We start from the raw sequence: 22,381 nt of genomic DNA, 5'->3' as shown, positions 1-22,381 counted from the left end.
TTTTATCTTTAGTAAAAAAGGTGTCATGGAAAGGCTATGAAGCAGATGTTTACACAGTGCAATACTGTGTCAAAAGTGGTCTAAAAAAGATGAAAAATAGTGAAAACCTAGAGGAGAGCAAAATCATATAAGCCTTCTTTATGTAGTCATTTAGTATAAGAATTGGAAACCTGATTGCCTAAGATGGTAAAGATCCAACAAGTACAGTAAATTCACGAATATAAGCCGCACTGAGTATAAGCCACATCTCTGGGTGTTGGCAAATATTTCGGTTTTTGTCCATAAATAAGCCGCACCCGAATATAAGCCGCTCTGTCGTTCGCAGCGAGGACCCGCGTGCAATTAGTAACAGAACCGCGGGAGGGCGGGGTTTACTGGCTGAGCTAAGGCTGTGCAGGCTCGGCCTGCTAGGGGCTGCTGACGGGGCCAGGTGGCCCAGCCCGGTGCTGCCGCTCGGGGCCGGCCGCCGCTGCCACTGGGCTCGGGGCCACCCACCGCTGCCACTGGGCTCAGTCACCCCGGGTCGGCACTGCCCCGAGGTGGCAGGCAGGGACGGAGCTTCCCCCGCTCCTACGGCGGCGGCGGCGGGCGGGGACGGAGCTTTCCCGTGCCCGTGGCGCCGGCGGCGGGCGCGGACAAAGCACCCCACCTCCTCCCCAGGCCACAACAATGGCTGCGCGGGGCTCCCGTCGGCTCCCCGAGCTGCAGCAATGACGGCGCAGGGCCCCCGTCGGCTCCCCGGGCCGCAACAATGGCGGCGCGCCCCCCCCCCCGTCCTCCCCGGGCCGCGGCAATGGCGGCACAGGGCCCCCGTCGGCTCCCCGAACCGCGGCAATGGCGGCGCGGCCCCCCACCTGTCCTCCTCTGGGCTGCGGCAGGGGAGGAAAGAGAGCTCTCCCGCCTCTCTCCCCACCCCCCGTGCTGCCTGCAGGGAGCCAGGGCAACACAGTAACACTGTAACAATCGTGGAATGCCGGTTTTTACTGGCAGGTGCTTGGCTCAGCACCCTGGCTGGCACGTCTGGGGTTGTAAATGTCAGAAAATTATTCACATATTAACCGCCTCCGACTATTAGCCGCACTTCCGGGTTTCCACCAAAATTTTTGTCAAATTGCTGCGGCTTGTATTAGTGAAATTACTGTAATCTGTTTGCCACTCTGTCTTGAATTAAGGTTTGGAGAAACTTGTTTTGCTTTGTGATTATAATTGTTCCCAAGTAAGACATGTAGTAGAGATGTTATTTCTTGGAGGAAATTTAGTAGTGTTTTAAAACTTCCTGAATAGTCTATTTAAGAAATATTTGATGCTAAACAAAGATTAACGTTTTGTTCTTACTCATGATTTGTCAAATTAATGTCTACTTTGAGTAACAACATATACATGGTAACTTTTCTGGGTTAGAACAAATGCATATCTACTGCAGAATCTTTATTGTAAGAGTGCTTATGGAAGGTTGCTAAAGAAGCAAAAGCATATAAGTTTTTTGTGAAATATATTCTATTCTTTTTTTCTCAGAGGCTGGCTCTCTTTAATAGCTCTTGATGGATGCCTAACTCATAGGTTTGTTTACTTTTTGGACCCAAGTGGAATTAACATCTACAATATTCTGTTTCAGAGACACAATATAATGTGTCCTGGATACAAGTGCTATATTTTTTCTTCATTATACACACCTCCTTTTTAGTTTATTAACTTTTGTATCGTAAGAAACCATGAACAATTGTTCTATATTTCTTTTCTCTGAAACCGTTTTGTTGTGTTTGTCTTTTTTTTCTTTTCCATTCTGAAATTCCCCAGTCATTTAATAGTTGCTTGTATGGAAAATCTCCCACATCTTCAGTCATTCTGGTTGTGTTTCTCTGTTATTTTTCAAGTTTTACTGAAAGTTTTTTTTGCAGAGGGAGGGACAGAAAGCAAACAGTCAAGTTGCTCATGCAACATGGGTTTATACAGTGCTATAGGATTTTTTTTTTCTGAGTACCCATCTTAATTCCTAAGATTGTCGTCTAATGATAGTAATTCCTTTCACTGTCATATTGCCAGGAATGAGTAGATGTTTTCATAAAACTGCAAAGTGTACTCTAAAACCTCAATACGTGAGCAATGCCAACTCTCATTCTGTAAATAAGGTTTGGCACTTCTAAAATTTCCTTCTTGCAATACTTTCAATACTGAATTAAATATATTGAATTTGGCATGCTGGTATTATAGGTAAGGTCTTTAAGCAGCTCAGCTTTTAAGTTTGCTGCCTAAACTACCTGATAAATTGTTCTCAAGAAATTCTTTCCCAGAAAAATATATCGCTTTATTTTCTTTCCACTTCTCCTGGATGATATTGAGCAATGTGAGTTTCAGTGGAAGTCCAGGTGCAACTCTGCTGTGACTTTTCTTCATAAGAGACCTGCCAACATATTTCAAGATCTGGTGTCTGTGAAAGGGTAGAAAATACTGTGAGTAGAACTGTATGATACAGGACTGAAGTGCTAAGAGCCACAGCTTAATCCCGTCCATCTTTAGGTTGTCCTTTAACCTTTGTGCTGATCTTCTTAGATGCATAGCCCATTGCATGCTTTGACCTTGGGGAAACATACCAGTTATGCAAAGCTGAGAGCAGAATATCCTTGTTGTCAGAATATGTCACTGAGCTCAACATGGAATCTTGGTCCTTTGCACAAACACCTGGTCTTAGGAGTAAAACTTTCGTCAGGGAATAACAAAAATTGGAAGACTCTGTACAGTCAGATAACAGAGCCTACCTTTAGTTCTGCTTGCTTTACTTTTTCCCCCCGAAATATAAATAGGCACTTCTGCCAGGTGATAAATTTTTCAGAATCCCCTGAAACTGTTTTCATTTATTCTTGTTTCTTGTTAAATATTTCTGTGAGGAGCTGCTTCATAATTCTAGTCTGATGATTTCAGGCAACTATTGAATAACTGTGAGGAGAAGCATGGACTCCTTCATTTTATGCAGAAATATAGTAGTTCTGCTATGCTTTAGGCTTTCTAACCACATTCTAACCAAATTCAGAATTTAATTCTGAATTACTATTTTAGTAGTTCTCCTGACAGAACTGAATGAGGAGATGGTTTTTACAAAATTTGCTTATTTTAAAACTCAGGACAGGTCCCGAGATTTTAAATAAGTAGAAATTGTATTACCATTCTGGGAAAAAAGCCTTGAAATTTGAAAGGGAAATGAAGGTACACAATATATAAAATTGGCAAATTATTGCATTTATAAACTGAGAACTTCATGCATAAAACTGTGAATTACCAGGGCTGTCAACTCTCCTCTTAAAATTCCCATTTCATTATTGATTAGTTCCAGAAATACTTCATAGATTGAAGCATTTTAAATGTTTCATTTTAGGCAACAGCAAATGTGCAGTATTGGTGTTCATCATCTGTATTTGCAATAAACAGGAGCATTAAATTTGGATCTATACTGGTAAAATTACTTGAAAATATTTATTATAACTCTTAGCATTTAGATAAAATGGTTTTACTTGAGCTAGTCATGTGCAAATACAATAAGCATACAGAAATTGATTTTTTTCATAAACTCCTGGGGGTTTTTTTAGACAAATTCAGCAACATATTCTACAATAAATAAGGTCAAAACCAATTATTATTCTTACTTCAGTGAATTAACGCTTGCATGTTCTCTGGATAACAAAGCTGTGTTTAACACCCAACTTCATTTCCTGTGAAATTTTTTTTCAAGAGAAAACCAGAAAACATTATGAGGAGGACTAGATGTCTTTTTAATTATGAGTTATTCCTAATGCGCATTAAATTCACGCAAACACCATTTTTCTTATATATATGCTTGTGCAATATAAAGTAAACATATAGCTTATAACAAAAGTCTGCTCTGTGCCTATATTTTTGGATAATAGTGTTAGGATTTTTTTAACTTGTTCATTATTATGTCTTCATTGCAAAAGGGTGGTTTAGGTTTGCAGATGTTTTAAGATTCATTTTAACTATCCAATTGCTAATCTGAAAAACAGAATAAGGAAGAATTCTCTGATTATGTTTACCTTAAGGTACTTTCAAGCTTCTACAATGGCTGAATTTTTGTATTTGAAGCAAATTTTTTTAGCTTACAGAGAGAGGGCATTTGTTAATATTTGAGGTATTATGTCCTTGGCTTTCCTATGATTTAATAGATCCCACAGAAACAAGGAACTGCAAAAAGTCATTGCGTTCTGGATACATGTATAAGTCAAGCACTGAATATTTATGCTACAAGTTAATTAAAAATAGCTGAGTTAGCTTTAAACGAACTACTTTAAATAGAAAAGTTCAGTGCAACATATAGTTTACGTGATCTAATCTACAGCAATCTCCAGCAGGAAATGTGACTTTTAACTAAACAAGACATTTTTTATATCTCTATACTCCACAGAGGACCCACTTTGAGCATTTGGCTAGTAAGTTTTTCTGAGGTCCTGTGTTATTTGGTGTCACACCATTAATTTCAGTTGATTTCTTTGACAGCAACTAGAAAGTAGGTAAATGATGATAGCAGTGGTGGCAAGAGTTTCTAAAGAGACAAATTACACGAGGAGGCAGTTTGATACAGTGATGGATGGAGTGAAAGAAATTTGCTAAACAAAAAGATGTAGAAGAGGCTATAATTGACAACCACTCACTCAGAACCTGAATCTGAAAGACATGATCCTTGGTCATTTCTGTTGGCTGACACCAAATAACTGGGGGGTCCCTGGCAGAAATAGTTAATGATGCTTGTAGAAAGACAAGAGGCTGAGGCAGCTTTTAAGCCTCCAGTTACTTAGATCAATTTGGAGATTTGTATACTCTGGTGATTTAAATCCATGTAAACTGGGCTTTCACTAATGCTTGATGGTGGGATTTTTATTGATATCTTACTTTTATCATAATTTATAATTAAAGTCATTAAATTAAGGTATTAAAAGAAATTTTTCTCGACTTATTGTTACTGCATTATGAAATTTTAGCTATCTTTGAACATATGCCTTGGTGTTTTCATTTGATGAAGAGAATGGAGAATGAATCATAACTAAAGTGCAAAAAATAGCTTTTGTCTGTTAAAACTTCTGTGCTTTTTTTTATTATTGGTACTGAACAGTGTTTAGTGAAAAAGACAGATAATTACAATAAGAAAAAAAATAGAAAACTAATGGTAAACAAATGTGTGTTTTTAAGTGGAAAAATTGACTTTACTTTTGAATCAAAGCTCCTAACAGTGCAATGCATCAGGCTAATAGTTTACTCAATTTAGATTAATTGTTTAGCTGGACATGATTGCATATTCCTCAGGATATAGGATGCATTCACAGAGGTTCTGGGTAGTCTTACGTGAAATCAGAGTAAACTGAACCTGTACTTTGGCAAATGAAATGGTATCCAGATAAAGAACAGCATCTGAGAAGCTAGGCCTGTTGAACACTTGGACAGTTTAACCTTCCTTTGACTCACTTCCCAAACCTCTACTACATGGTGTAGGTTGCTATTGCTGCTCCCTAGACTCACACTGGGACATGAAGTCATGCTGGCAGAATTTGTAAAATATGTAAGTATCCCTTCAAAAGTCTTGATGAAGACTTGAGGGATACTGTTGAGAGCTTTTCAGAAATCTATCTGGGCTTCATGGACTGGATCACCTTTGCCTTTTGCAACTCCAACCGGTAGCGTTAATAATTCAGATTTTTCACAGACTACTTCATAGGTGGGATTATTGAAGCACAGAACATGTCAGAGGAGAATTGTTGCAGGCATTTGGCCAAGCTCCTTTATTCACGTTCCGATTGTGGTCTACCTGACTCCTTGTCTGCAAAACTGATTTCTAGCCAGTTGAATCCCTGTATTTTTACATGGACTTACTCTGTCTCAAATGCAAGATTTTTTATTTGTCTCTAGATTTTCACAGTTTTTCAGCCCACTACTTCTGTTTATAAAGTTCCCTCTGAAGGGCAGTCTTGTAGAAGTCTGCTTCCTGATCCTCTAAATTTGGTGACGGCTGCAATATTCTAAGGGTCCATTTTGTCCTATCATCCAAGTCACTAATGAAAATGTTGAACAGTATTGAAACCACTGTAAGTAAGCTGACCTTTAGTCTGTGAAATCCTGACTCTTTGAGCCTGAAGGCAGGGTAAGATATTTGCAGTTCACTCATGCTATCCACACCTCCCTAACTGGGGTTCAACAGTGCTCTGAGTGACTGAATCAAAACCTGGCTAGAGTAAATGATGTTCACTACTCTTATATTAATCATAATGCTCATCATTTCATAGTAGAAACCAGTTCAGGCTTAAATTTATGGGTATAGTCTGCTAAGTGTTCCCCACACAAAGATGAATAAGTAAAGCTTTTTCATTTCTCTAGGAATTTCTCTGATGTTAACCCCAGTCTGTCTTTACAGCCTGAAAATTTGTTAATGTTCTATTTTCAAAATTGTTTTATAAAATTATAATTCATTCTTTAGCAGACTCTGTATCTAAATTTGCCATCACCACAGGGTGCATAATTTAAATGGATTTATTCGGAGTTTAAAAAATTGCTATGTACTTTTATCATGTAACACCATTCATGAATACTTATGAATACCACTGTTTTAATGAAAAATATTATTTTCAACATTATGGTATTCCTTTTTTGTCATTTCTAATTTCCAGTACTGGGTGAACCTTGTGATAGTGATGTGCTAAACATCTGCAATTCATCTTATAATGAATCATAATTAGCTTTATTCCTCATTAGAATTCCTGTGAGGATTTAGAAAATGTAGTGTATAATCCTCCCTTATGTTTATTGACATTAAAAACCTTTTGTGCATATTCCAAATTGAAATGTGTTTGTTCAAAAGTAGTCAGTCATCATGGTTTATTATTTGTCTCTTAACGTTTTAAAGACGTTTTAAAGAAAAGTACTATCAGTGGTTAAGTTGATGTATATAGTTGATAATAAAATGACAGTGTAAGGTGTCTTTTAGATTTGAATTAGTCCTGAAGGTGGAGTTTGTGTTTCATTCTTGACTTTGTTCAACATCACCTTTCAACCCTATTATTGTTTACCTAGATCTATATTTACTACATGAAATTCAATTATATCTCATTCATGTAGAATGTAAGGCGAGGATATGACAGACATTTGTGAAGGTTATGAAAGTCTGTTGTCAGTAGTTTATGCTCACTAATCAGCAGCTTTCACAACGGCTGGAGCTTTGTACGCTCCTGAAAATTGAAAGCTGTTGAAAGTATCCAAAGTAGAAACTGAATATAGTCTGCTATTAAACATTGTGTTTAATGTCAGGTCCTTTGTTCACAAATTGCTTTGCTCATCCATTCCAGATTTAGATCAAAAGTGAGATTAAGGATAGACAAACTGATTTGTAGTGACTAAAATTTTGCAGAATTTTAGTTTACATTTCACTGCTGTTACAGCTTGTGGAGAATATCTGTTCTTTTGTCTGCCAGATGAGTAACAGGGAACCTAGGGAAAAATACCTCTCTCAGAAGGATGGGGGCTGAAAAAACTAATGCAAATGGTGATGTCCAGGGAAATTGGGAAAAGGAGGACTTCAGTGAGATGAACTTCTAGTAGACAACAAGCAGTTAGGTGGGAGTTGTATAATAGTTGAAAGAAGCTACATATTTTAGGTAAGCAGCCTAGGAAAGTGAGTAATCAGCTTGAGGAAGCCAAAGAAACTGACACTTCGACTGAGTGTAGAACTTTCAATCCATATTAAAAATTATGTTACAGTTTGCAGGGGGTGAAGTGTCTGTGAAAATCAAGATGATTGAAATGTAAATTTTAATAATAAAAAGTTGGTTTTTTATTTAATACAAATTCTATTTTAATTTTCTAAATTTTGTATAGAATTTCCAAGGGGTTATTCATTCGCCTGGTCCTATTTCATCCTAGAAAATCCTGCCTTTAATTCATATACATTTTATTATTAAGTTGTTTGTAAGTAAACTTTCTATACCTGTCAGAAGATAGACATATACCAGAACTTCATACTTTACATTCATGCTTATATATTTTTGTTAAATGTGTGGTTATCATAATTATTACTATTATTTTCCTCTGACAGAAGTGGCTTAATCTCTATCAATAAAAAGGTGTACATTTTTCAGATTTAAAATATAGTAATCAATATTATTTTCATGGATTTGAATAACTCAAGAGTTTTTAGTTTAGGAGTAGTAATGGATTAATATCTGAGATCTACATTTTTTAGGGTTTTTTTCTTACAAGAAAAGAAAGATCGTCATTTTGCGAATTTGATTTGGGATTTTGTTTGGGCAGAGGGTGGGGTGGGGGTGAGCTTGGTTTTCTTATTTAACATCACCTTAGTGTAAAAACATGATGAACAAACTTTCTTTTCTTCATTCTTCATTGAAAAATACTCCCTCCATTCCAAATTAAGGATTCTTTAGAGTAAAGCAGTGGAATTGTTGAGTTCTTCAGCTAACAGTCCAGCTAATGCTAATCTATATTCCTTTTCTTCCAGGATAGTTTATTCTCCTGACTTATTATGCTAGTGTCACCACCATAATTTGCCTGTGGCCTGGCAATTTTGTACTGATGGGTGCTAAAGCATTGTTATCACTATATGCTTGCCTGGTGTTTTCTTCCTTTTGCATTTGCTGTTGACCACTATCAGTTACAGGATATTTTTGTTCTGACCATGTGGATTTTTTTATCTGATTAGGGTGGCTTTATTATAAAGCTGTGTTACTGCAATAGATCACGGACTCTGGTTGCAGAGCTATGGATTCTGCTTGATGTTCTAAATTCAGACTACATTTGGAGCTCAGTGTGCAGACTTTAATCTATGTGTTATGTGCCTCATTGTGTTTGTGTCCCAACCTTGTGTATGTATCCCATTCCAACACATCCCTTTTCCTTTTGTGATTTGTCTTCAATCAATCTTTGTGAAAAGCATTTTCAAGAAGAAACACTTTTCCATATCAGGAACTTATCAGTAGACATTCAGTAGGAATTCTTATATTTTAGAAGATGTATCTTCCCCTATCTGAAGCTTGATGAGATGACTCAGCACCAGCTTCTGAGGGATTGTCAAGAAAAGAGTGAGCTGTAGTAGGGGGAAGTGAGACTAAGTTTGATTTTCGAAAACTTTGTGAAAACTTGATTCTAAAGTTTAAATCTACATCTGCAATATGCACTGGCATGTTCTGTGAATGACTGATAAGATAAACTGTGAAACTGTTCAGTCTTGGATGGGATGGTGGGAAATCTCGTATTTCAGTAAGGAAGTGTTCCAGAGATGACAGGAATTGATGCTGTAGACAGCTGAATGCTGTCTTGTTAAAAAGCTATACAGGAAAATCTGAAAAGAGAAATCTAAGATATGATTTCCAGAATCTTTGTTTTATATAGGTTTAGAAAGTCATGGTGACACATGATGACTGGGTCCATAGCAGAGGACTTCTACAGGATATACATGGAGAGACATAATTGCAAATATTGTTATATATTTTATACACCTATGGAAAAGTCTGAATAGTTTCTAGTATTGATTTATATTGGCTAAAATTGATATTTGTGATCAGTGTTTTGAAGACAATTTTTTTTTTCTTATCCTGGAATGAATTGAAAATTGAGTAGCAATAGAAGACAATGTGGTTAATATATCTGTATTTAATTGTGTACGTTCCTCCTATTCTGACAGCAAGTTATAATCCGGTAGCATCTTCTAAAGGGTGTATTACTGCTTAGCTTAAGATTTAAATCTGAACAAAATATCTGAGATAAATTGTTGAGTGAAAAGTCTAGTGCTCACTATTATGATCTCCTTGTTGCCCAGAGTAGCATACACTACTAAAATGTTACAGCTCCCACCTTGCCCTACAGGAGGAGATGTACATTTGGGAAGAGGTGCATCTTTCCCACAATCCAGGCAGGAAGTGGTAAGGATGCATACCTGCAAACTCTAATGGGTTAGCACACTAAGTTGTGCTGCCAAGCCATAAGGTAGGCATAGTCATGAACCATCCTGCCCTCCCTCACCCAGTGATGAAGCCAAGTCAGTTCCAGATGTGATAAAAGCTAGCTGATTCTCACTTCAATATCTAGAGCTATTGCATAAATAGTATATCTCAATGTACTTAAGAAGGGACAAGAAGAACTCCCAGGATCAGTGGATGTAAATAATAAAGTAGAGAAACAAAAGGGCAATTAGGATTGGGGAGAAATAAAAGAGGAGAATAAGAAGAGATTAAATGAGGGTATGGGGAGAGGGAAAGAATAAAGCACAAACTATTCTAAATGCATCTGAGATTCTGTGTGCCTGTAAAAGCAACTAGAAGAAAAAGAAAAGATTTATTAACAGTTTTTAAATGGAAATAAATCAGAGAAGCTTCCCAAATACCGATTTTAAATATAACAATTTCTTGTGAGGTTGTGTACATATATAAATAGGTGTGATTATTGATTTGCAGATAAACACCGAGGTCATTGGCTGTCAACGTCCTGGTTTTCTTTCTATGAAGTGTCATTTTCATATGTTGTTTCTTTTTTTACCTGAAGAGAAATGCTTTTTGATGCTATTATTGGAAAATAATATTTTTGTCTTTAGAATGGGACAGATGACATGAAATTATAAGTATTTTTAAAGCATTTTTATGGGGAAAAGCATGATGGTTTTAAGAGTATTATCCATCTTGATGAATTCCACTTTAGTTGGGCTACTTAGAAGCCTTACTTAGGCTGCTCACAGCTGCAAGTACATCCCAATTTTGGAAAACTGCAGCTTGATCCAGCCTCATTGTGTTTCTTCCTCACTATTCTGTGAAGTTTTTGTTGCTGCTTATTACAGATTCTGGTACATCAGAGGAACATTCAGTGTTCTCTTCAGCAGAGTGATCTCTTTGTAGTACGTGTTTCTGTCTACATCATTCCAAAACTGAAAAAGAAGGAAAAAGAAAGAAAACAAAGACCTTTTCTTGAACATTTTCTCCCCTACTAACTAAATAAAATCATAATTTGAAGATAGTGATATCTGTGTAATCACATACATGCCCATGATGCAAGATCAATGACACACCCAGCTTAGGTTTCATTAGGTTCATTAATGAATACATTTACAATGACTGTAGAAAGTAGTCATGTCTTTCTTTACTTTTTTTCCATATGATTATAGTAGTCAGCATTTCCAGAATCTTTATAAAAATGTTTAAAATAGATTTCAAATTACACATTTTTGGTGTAGATAATTTCTTGTGCACAGAAATATGTCCCAGAGGAGCTGGTGAAATGCACAGAAACTGACAGCAGGCACAGAAGTATCAAATTGAAGCTTTTCAGAAGCTTGGTGATGTGCATAAGTTGGTGTTAATGTGATGTTATCAGCAAAACTAGAGAGGTGTTTTGGAAATGGTACATTGCATTTGGCAAAAATGAACAATGCTCCTTCTGAAGAAGAAACAGTAATGAAATGGAAAATTTCATTCGACCTAAGTAACTTTCAAATTAAATTTCAATTAGTATTTTTTTTAATATGTCTTTTCCCCCTCTCTTCTGCGTTATTTTTCCACTTTTGTACATCTTAAACACCTTTCTCACCACCATTGCAAAGACTCAGCACAGCGATTTTGGAAGATTTGAAATTCAGATTTGTGCATCTAAAAATACTATGTTCAGAAAATTAAGCACTGAGATGCCATAAAAGAGTGCTGAGACTAAATTTAACATTCCATCGATGTTGCATCACTACCTGATATGCTGTCTCCCATTTTTTTTTTAAACTGACAGTCCAATCCTGCAATGATTGTTTTTAAAAACACACTAGCATAACAAGAATTATTTTTTCTATTTTAAAAGAGAACATCTAAAAGCAAAGCACAGGCAGTGTCTTTTGTGACAATGTCAGTGTTGTGGAGAGTCATCTTATTTTCCATATTCTGAACAAAGACATTTATTCTCTGTTGAATTTACAATGGTTATGTTTAAAGTGTAAGTGTTGAACACTAAATGAGAAAATTTGTTGCAAGTCCATGAGGTTTTTTTACAATATAATACATCTGATTTGAAGTACGCATGTTAATACTGCTCTATGATCTGCTAGATTTTTGCTTCTGCTTTATTTTTTCACAGGTAATTTTTAGCATATGTTCTCCTCTTAAAATAATTTTTTAAAAAGAAGGCATTTTTCATAGATTTTTAAAAAGTAACTATTGCTGCAAGAACAAGTGTGTCTAAGAAAATGTATCAGAAAGCGTTGAAATGCTATAGATGCACACTCATTGTTCATGTGTGTCCATACAAATGATCATTGCTACGGGTGTGATATCACACATCAGGATGGGCTGATTGGAATAGGTAATTTTGCATATTTTCTTAAACAGTAATGTATAATTTTATTTGAGAGAACTTTTCATATTTCCTGGTCTGTTGTAGCTTCTGTTATTTTGGAAATATTTTTATGTACAAGTGTTTTAAATGTATCTTGCTAAACTTAAGTGTAGCCTTTAAAATGGGATCTAAGTCTAAAAATGGGAATAGGTTATCCAAAAATTATTATTTCATTTACTCTGAGATTCTTTTCTAAACGTAATTTATAATTAACTTTTGCAGCAACTTTATAGGCATTATTGTCTGACTTTGAATATTGAATCTATAAAAGTTGCAAGTTTATATATATACACATAGACCTAGGATGCCATTTCTGACTACTTTCACATCAGCAATTTCAGTAACACGCGTCAAATCAAATTGTAACCCGTCACAATAACTTTGAAATTTCCCTTAGGAAATCACTGAATGGTGCATGAAATCAGTTACAGAACATACTGAGAGGATATGTTAAGGTTGGGCAGACAGTTTCAGTCTGCTGAGGTGATAGCAGGGACAGGAGGGAGAGAGACTTATTATATGCCACTTCGTTTACTATCTCTTCAAGAGACTTAAATGCATAAAAGCTGAAATTCTGTTTTCCTTCATGAGGAGAAAGAGCTAGTCTGTCAATCAGGATATACAAAGTTTGGATTGTTTTGCTTATGCCTAATAAATAGCCTGTAAGAAACAGGCTGTTGTCATTATGAGAGTAGATTGCTGATTTCCCTTGCAACAGAAGACATTGAAGCTGTATAGATCAGGAGTTAACTTTCTTGGCCTGGGTTTTCCCTTAGGCTGCAGAAGGTCTCATAACAATTGAATTCAACTTCACAGGGTTCTCAAAACAGTACAGTCTGTAGGGTAGACCCTTTATCTGCAGTGTGGTAAATATCTTTAACAAATGTAGTAGTGATACTTTTCAAAACATGTTCAGTATTCCTGTAGTACAAATACAAGAACATAAGGCAAGAACTAATACATATGGATTTTGTGCACATTTGTGCAAAACACACGGTCTTGAGGAGGAATTTGTGTTTCTGGACATGGGAAGTAAAATTCATTAAATTAAAATAAGAATTAAATTAAAAAGATATGTATAATGCACTTGAAAGTTTTGTTTAACTTAATCAGTTTGTGAATTTGAAATTAACAAAAAGACATAATTGCTGATTTTAATAATGATTGCCATTATTAATATTATTTGAAAAAGTTAAAACGTGTAATGTGTGACCAAAGACATTCAGAGGAAATCCTATTAAAATCAATTAGAAATTATTAAAATCAGAGGGGTAAAATTATTTTCAAGTGGTAACACACACTGATTATTAATTCAACTGCATTGCAGTTGATTTACTTGTTTCATTAAAAATGTTAAAATACATTAAATTATGTTCACTTAATTTACTAAATGAGCTAACAGTTAAAGAAACTTTCTTTCTGGAAAGAAAACTTAGAAATCCCATCTCCTGGGTGATTTTCATGTAAAATTAAGAAATATACCTTAACATTGTGAAAACAACTGTATTGGTCCTAGGTCCAGACAGTCCAATTCTTTCTTTCAACCATGAACTTGAGTTGATGTTTAGAGAAGTGTAATAATATCACTATAATTTGTCCCAAGTGTTTGTGTGATCTGCACACGTAAGATTCTGGAATCTATAAGCTTCGGAAAATATTTTTTTCAGATATATCACTTCAAATTACTGTCCTTCAATTTGAACATGTCCTCTCACTTATTTTTATGACTTTCCAGCGTTTAAAGAAGCAATAAGCCATCGTGCTGTCATGGAAATTATTTTCCAGTATTTTCATGACCATCTAGGATTTTGCTGACTTCTGTCAAAGCTCTTTGCATCATTGGTATTTTAAAAATAAAAAGTCAAGCCTTTTTGTTATTTTAAATATACAGTAATTTCATTACTATAAGGTTCATTGGATTATAAGGCACACTTCCGGGTGTTGGCAAATTTCCAAACTTTGTCCATATATAAGGTGCACCGGACTGTAAGGCACACTTTTTTTTTTGCAGCAAGGATCCGCGCACAACAAAGTAATGAATTAGTAATGGAATCACGCGATCGCGGGTTTACTGGCAGATGCTCAATTTGCAAATATTTTTCCCCGATCGGTGTAGCCTTTAAAGGCAACCCCAAGCACCCTCCCTGTGCCACAGGCCCCGGCACTTTTGCCCGCCCCCGGCGCCAGCTGGCGCGGCTCTCACGGCTCTCGCGGCTCTTGTGTCTTGGCTCACAGCTCGACTTGTGGCTCAGTGCTCGGCTCTCATGGTTGGCAGCTCGGTGCTTGGCTCTCGTGGCTTGCGGCTCAGAATGTGGCTCAGAGCTCTCACTTCCAGGTTGGCAAATTTCTGAACTTTGTCCATATATAAGGCGCACTGGATTATAAGGCGCACTTCCAGGTTTCCATCAAAATTTTAATCAAAAGGGTGTGCCTTATAGTTGTGAAATTACTGTATATTTAAACTCTTACATGTCTTGATCACTCTTGTCTTTCCTCTGAGCTTTTTACCTACCTTGCAGAGGATATAGAGCCACATGTAGTATTCATGTCTACAAATCATGGAGCAAAATTCTTTTGGGTTTTGTTTGCTTTTATTTGCTATTTGAAGAATTCATAAACATTGCTTTGAATTTTTCTCTGCTGGTGGGGACAGAGTTGATAAAACTGCTTATCATCCTTTCACTGTTTTTCTCTTGACAAATTAACTTGCAACCCATTAATCCAAAAGTTATTCAGCTACTTCTTACAGTCACAGTTTACAGTCATTCTTCTTCTTCAAAGAACCATTAAATAACATAGACTTTGCTTCAATGGTAAGCACTTTGTAAGTAGACACATCTATAAACTTCTCTTAAATGTAATAATCTGTAATTTATTTAACTACTTTATTTAAATAATTTCAAACAACTCTTAGGAATTTTATTTAAATATATTTTTAAGTTTATTTTAGTTTTATTTAAAGGTATTTTGACTAGCTTCTCTAGTCATTTTTAGTCCTAAAAGATCAAAGATGAAAGCTGTTTCAGTAATAAGAGAATTTGATGCTAAATTCACTGAAGCAAGAGGTCAGCTGATATATTCTACTTTATCCTGTATGCTTTTAAACCAGGAAGAACTCAAAGGTTCTAGATATTTGAATAGAATATACTGTATTCTTGTGAGAGGATACAGAAACCTTGGGGTTCACATTTGTCTTTGAGAAAAGCTTTAAGTTCTTCCATAAAATAAATATTTTCTAGGATGACATATAATTCCCTATTAATTTAATTGACTAGTACTATAAATAAGTGCAGAAATGATTGTGTTTTCTTTCATGTTTTCTGATAATTTTTTCATGGAATTGTTTGCTGCAGGACTTCCTAAAAACAGGAACTATTACAATATTATATTTTCAACAAAAAAATGTTTTTCAAGTCTCTTGTCAGTGAAGACAAAAGATGAATAAGTGATAATTATAACATTAAGAGTTTTCAGCTTTTTGTAACAACACTTGGCTGAATTTTAATCCAAGATCTGCAGCTAAAATATTAGGGAGTCATTAAAAAGTTATTTATGCTTTTTTTGTTTGTTTGTTTATTTTTAGGTTTGGGGGGGAAGTTGTTGGGGTTTTTTGTTTGTTTTTTGGCATGTTTGTGTGTGTGCTTTTAAATGGATTTTGGGATCAGAAAGACTTATTTGCTGGCATACGATCTTAGATAACAAGCACTCATGAACCATGTTGTGTTACTTTTCATACTGAAACATTCTACTAAATATCTGAGTAATATGTTTACAACAAGTTCAAAGCAGAATATACAGCAGATAATGACAAAATTAGTCATGCTAATGGTGATGTGTCCTGATTTCAAAATTGCTGTAAAAGAACAGCAAAATGATACTGATGAAAAAGCTTTTGTTATGTCATTTTAAGGAAAGTGGGATCAATGCCAGAAGAGTAAAAGGCACATTACCTAGTGCATTTCAGCTAATTCAAGCCATCAACTAATGTTATACATTAAGTACAAAGCTTACTGTGGTTCATAGACAAAAGGCTTTTTGCTTGGTTTGAAAAGCTGTTTTATTTTAAATTACGTTTGAAGTAGGCAAACAAAGTAAATACAGGTTTGATGTAGTCTTAATTTGAAATAGTGGGTACCATTTAGCATAATGTTCATTAGTTTAGACTTAGATGAGTTTTGTGGCTGCTTTGAATAAATACACAGAACTTATGTAAACAAATGAGAAGGTTCAAATTGCACATTTGTTAATGTTATTAAACTAACCAAGGCAGTCTACAGTTGAGTTAGAACTTCCTCCCTTCCTCCCTTCCTCCCTTCCTCCTTTCCTCCCTTTAACAACATAATCACTTATAAAGTATAAACAGACTACAAATTTAACATCTTTTAATATTTTTCCTTTAAAACCTTTTATTCAGAGGGATTCTGTGGTTTTTCTTTACTCACCCTTAGAGAGAGTGAGGAACTACTTAGCCTCAATAAATTTCATATACTTCAGTGTTTCTCTTCCTAGTAGCCTGACTTGATATTCAAAGACCAGAAATTACTTTTATGATCGTGTACAGTTCCCTACAGGCCGTTTGGGCCATCAAAGGAGTTGGAGATTGGATTTTTTCATGTGTAAGGAAAGAACTGAAATAGTTTACTATTTAACTTCTTCAGAAATCTCAAATCCAAGTATCTATCCAACTATTTCTCTAAATGTGTTAGATTTAGACCTTCAAACTTTTGAAGATTTGAATTGGATAACTTTAAAACCTGACACAGTAAAAGTGATATGAAAATTAATGTCACAAAGTGCAAGTTTTTATACTTGGTTAAGAGTAAGAAATTGTACTTTAGGCTAAGTAATCTACGGGAAATAGCAGAGTGGAAGAAAGATGTGTGGACTTGTCATTTACTGGGCAACTGTGAAGAAACAGATGAGGTGTGTGTGAAAATGGCAATTACATTGTACTGACGTATTGACTGAAGTCTTTCAGCAGAAGATATGGATTAGTTGATATACTCTGCTTCATTAATCTCGAATATTGCGTAAAATTTTCTTTCATGTGTTTTAAAAAGGATAAATTCAAACTGGATCAAAAACAGTGATAACATTAGTAAAACAAACAAGATGGGAGGAGCCAGAAGGACTTGACTCAGGATGAGAAAGCAGGATGAAGGGTAGGGGACTTTGCAGAATGGCCAGGGAATTTATTAATCCCTTTCAACCAAAACCTTTTTATTATTTCCAACCAGATACTTTTACACAGTTGTCTGTTTTCATTTCCTAACTATACTTATAGCTTTTATTTAATTGCTTGGGTTGTTTTGGTTTGGCTTTTTTGTTTTCATTTCTCCCCTTTATCTGAAAGAGTGTATCCAGTAACTTTTATAATTACGAATCAGGGATGCGTGGCAGATTCATACTGCATCTGGAGGAGTTACAAACTCATTAATACGGTACATCATAGTAGGGGACGCATGTTTCTAAAAATAGTAAGCTATAAAATGTAGTCTGTACTGGCTACTTCTAATGTTACTGCTCTGTAATCAATACCCACGTTTACTTTTTTGCATGGTGATTATGTCAGTAAAAAGAATTTTTCTAAACCTTTTCTCTGCTTTTTCATTTGATGTTAAATAAACAAAATATGTGTGATGAAACTTTGAACAGTTATTATTGATCTACAAAGGCAACATGGAGGGAAAGCTAAGAGTCATCCTAGTTAGGAATGTCTCTTAGTGACACAACTTCAGTATCTGTCCAAAAAACATTTGCTTCCAGAACCACATTTATTTCTTTCAAGGAGGAAAGAAGAGATGGTAAATGCATAATTTAATTCCTGGGGCTTGGTTTTTATATTTCCAAAGGAATTTCATAGTGCCTGGACTCCGACAAGGGCTGCTCTGTGCACCTGGCAGAGTGCACACCACACCCCTTCCACCCTCAGCAGCGTTTGCCTCTTTCAGTGTGGTTGTAGACAGTTAATGGACAGGAATTTTCAGGGAACTACCTGCCAAAGATTCTGCATCAGGTACTGCCCTCAAAGCTTAGGGCTTTTTGGGTTGGGTGATAACTTTTTTCCTCCCGATAAGGAGAAAATATGTGCAATAGTTTTCTCTCAAGAAAATAAGAAAAACTGTAATGTAATTTACATGCCTTTTTTTCCTATTACATAATAATGTAAATATGCATAATTGTATAGTGTATGAATGTTTTTACGTAAGTGTTCAGTATTTTACCGGAGAGCAATGATTCCCTGCATTTTTTAAAATAGGGCTTTAACTTTTAAAATATATGTAACATCAATGTATTAACTGGTTCCAGTTAGTAGAACTATTTCTTCATTTGTTAGAATTTTGCATTTGGCCCTTTTGTTACAATATATTCGTGAGATAAAACTTGCAAATGGCATACCAATATCAATATTGAATACTGGGAATTTTTTCAGAAATTATTTGGGAGTTTTTTCTGACAAAATTAGTGTTATCATCCTATATTATTGTTGTTGTTGTTGTGATCAGAATTTTCTTAATTATTATTTGTGGTAAGGTTATCATTAATATTAAAACTGAGACAGAATTAAAAACCCCATCTGAACTTTTGGTGTCAGCAAAATGATAGCCTCTCAGTTTTGATTTCAGAATGTCATCTCTGCCCATATAGGAAATGTTAAGCATTATGTTTGATAGATGGTCTCTTTTCTAGTGTCATCCTCTAATTAAAAAATATAAACATATGTAACAGTAACTGGCCTTCTTTATGTAGGCATCCATAGTAATACTGAAGTTAATTGAAAAAAGACTTTTAAATCTTGTAGAATATAAATTGGCTAGGTCAGTTTATTGTATGAAGGTTGGCAGTTTTCAGATGACCCTATAACACCAGCTGATTTCAAGACCCCTCCTTCATGCCTTTCCTAAATTGAATAGTGACTTTGACATATACAGATAATATAAATTTATAAATGAAATATCAGAATACTTATATCACTTTTGAGATCTTTGCATAGTGAGCTCAGTAAGGAAGCAAACTATGTGTACTGCTAGTTGGCTACCTTGTTGGCTAAATTTTGAATCATTTATTAACCATGCAGTTATGTCTCAGTAAGTCTTCAAGATAGTGTCACTGAAGAACCATCTCCTGTGGTGTAAAAGCTGAATTGCTTCAGAGAAAGATGTAGATTTTATACAGTACAGTAAACAGCAGAAGAATCAATTTAATTTAATTGGTATGTTTCATTTTCCTTAGTGTAAGGCATTGTGTCAGGTAATGCATCCAGTTGAAAAAGGTCAGTCTCATTTGGGCGTGTCTGGTGGGCACTATCACTCATGCTTTGAGTCATAGAGTGCATTCCTTCTGAAACAGGAAAGAATCAGAGGTACTCTGGAGCTAAGTATAAAATTATTCTTTTCAGTCTCTTTTTAAAAGAATTTAATTATTGAACAACTAAGCTTACTTTCATGCTTTTCTAATGCTTACACTTGGGGGAATGGAAAGAGGGCAGGGGGGAAGTGTTAATTATAAAGTATTGCTTTTATGAGACTGAAATAAACCTATAGAAGATCTTAGCTTCCTTAAAAATTCTTTCTTTCTTTCCTATAATGAATGAGTTAATGTCTCTTATATGAAAGTATTTTCATAGTTAAAAGAGAACAGACACATGATGCCTTATGTAGTTTACTTGAAGAAGAAAAGATCAAAAACATAGAGATTTTTCGTGCTTTAGCAACTGAGTGGAAAAATTTTTATTTGGATAATCTTCAGTTCCTATATAGTTCTTTTGTCCAATATGACAAAATCCTTACAAATACAGAGTTTTAATAGGTTATGTTTAGTAAGGTTCACCATAAGTGAATATCTAGTTCTCAGCTGATCAGGCAGTAACTTAAGGCAATTACACAAGAGGAAAGAGTATGCAGCATCATCAGTTTCATCAGTTTGGTGTATCACTACTTTTTTATGTAAGAGTCCAAATGAGTTCTGGGGCACAGAAGTGACATAGGGCCTTCTGTTAATATTGGAGCCATTGATTACATAGATGAATTGAGAAAGATTCAAAGTCTGGACACCTATCATATATGTCTGAAATTTTTAAAGATTTTTTTAAACATTGAATAATGATGACTACCTAATTAGCCTGAAAATACAGAGTAAAGGTTCTGACTAGTCCACTGTGCCTGCCTTAACTGTCAGATAATTTCCAGTGTCTGACTTTGGATACGCAATCATGTGTATTACAGTTTTACCTCTGGAATTCACTTTCATGTTAAATGCTGCTTTTTTCAGGCTGATACTGGTCAGTCAATTTAATTGAAATGTCACGCTGACCTTTATATGAAGTACACTGAACTTACTGGAATTTTTGGAAGTTCTTTTTACTTTTATTCCAGTTAAAATTCTTAAATTACCAGTATACAAAAAGTTCATACTAATTAAGCTCATGAAACTGCCTGCTCATTGACCTTACAAACAATACATTTTTTGCAGATGTAGTTCAGCTGAATCTGCCTGAAGATCAAAAAATAAGCACTACTGCAGCAACAGTGGGACAGAGTGCTGTGTTAAGTTGTACCATCCAGGGAACTCTGAGGCCTCCCATCATCTGGAAGAGGAACAATGTCATTCTGAACAGCTTAGATTTGGAAGATATCAGTGTAAGTAACAGAAAGTTATATTTAACAGCTTTTTATGAAAACCTCTCATAAATAATAGAAAAGTGATTCATAACAAGCTACATAATCCTGATGTTTCAAAGAAAATAAATTGAAATTATATATGAGAAACTTCTGTTTTTATTTGCTATGTATTTGAACCCCTGTTAAATACAGAGAAGATATGTTTCACAGATCAATCATTTAAACAATAAATGTAGCAATGAAAGCATGAGGGCTAAACTGCAGCCCAAAATACAGTCAGCATTATACATTCAGGATTGTACAGTCTTCACATATTTTAAAGAAAAGAGAAATCTGTGACATGGACATTTTCATGTACAAACAGCTCATAATAATAGTCTTCTTTTATTATTGTTCAGTAGAAATATATTTGTTCCCAAAATAAGTATTTCATAATAAAATTAGTTGTTTTGCATATTTCTCCAAATATTCAGCGATGTATACGGTACATCTCAAAGAATGAAAAATGGAATATTATTATAATTTATAATTTTTTTTCAGGAAGGCAAGTGTTTGCCACCTAACATTGCTATGACCTAAAAATACAGAGGAAACTAGAAAATGAGTATTAGAATTACATCCTCTTCCAAGACTAAAAATAGACTTTCATCTGTATTTTGTATGCTTCTGGGTATGCTCTCTTTGTTTTGACCATTTTATATTAACAAAGTTCTAAATGTGGACAAATCGTTACACTGGGAGTTGTGCTGTCTCTCTAGCCCAAGTGAGTCTGAAATCACCTGAACTGTTATGTGTGTAGAATATTGTTACAATCAAATATCTAGTTTGTCTATTTTTATTTCTTCTTTTAATGAATGTTTTATTTTTAAGGTGGAAATTGTTCCCATACATCATCTCTCTTTTATTTCTGGTTTTGTTAGTTCTCATGGTAAGCTGTGCTTCCTCACAGTGGTGCTTTGTAAAATAAAGGATGATTTCAAAGCTCAAAACCTCATCTTGCTTGAGTGATGGTGTTAAGTCCCTTGAGAGGTTTAGGATAAGCCCTCAGGGAAAAGGACAAGGGGCGTTGCGTGCTGTATGCAGCTAGTCCCAAGGGACCATTGGCAGAGCAGCAGTGGGCATAAAAAAAAAACAGGGAGAGAGAGATTAGAGAACAATAAGTGCAAGAAACAGCAGAGATAAATGCTGGAAGAGCAGAAGGTACTCCTTGGTGAAGCAGATATCCAGAACATCTGCCTTGGAGCAGGTTTATCTTGAAGGACTTGACCAATTGCCTGGCCAGACTGGTGACTTTCTATGATCCAGTGGTAGCAATGGTTGACAAGGCAGGACCAACAAATGTCACCTATCTAGACTCCTGCGAGGCCTTTAATACAGTTCCACGCATATGGATG

The 22,381-nt window shown here is 35.4% G+C and overlaps 1 protein-coding gene across 2 annotated transcripts in view; it reads left to right on the top strand.

The window, feature by feature from the left end:
* The window catches only part of FSTL5 (follistatin like 5), a 316,275-nt gene that overhangs the window by 198,957 nt on the left and 94,937 nt on the right, over positions 1-22,381 (top strand). For both annotated transcript variants that reach the window (XM_033060226.2, XM_033060225.2), the window contains exon 7: positions 20,839-21,005. In XM_033060226.2, coding sequence (XP_032916117.1) covers positions 20,839-21,005 — 167 coding nt within the window. The remainder of the gene's footprint in view (positions 1-20,838; positions 21,006-22,381) is intronic.

This window comes from Catharus ustulatus, chromosome 5 (assembly GCF_009819885.2).
Source record: "Catharus ustulatus isolate bCatUst1 chromosome 5, bCatUst1.pri.v2, whole genome shotgun sequence".
Lineage (NCBI taxonomy): Eukaryota > Metazoa > Chordata > Aves > Passeriformes > Turdidae > Catharus > Catharus ustulatus.
This window is presented reverse-complemented; position numbering and strand designations above follow the sequence as displayed.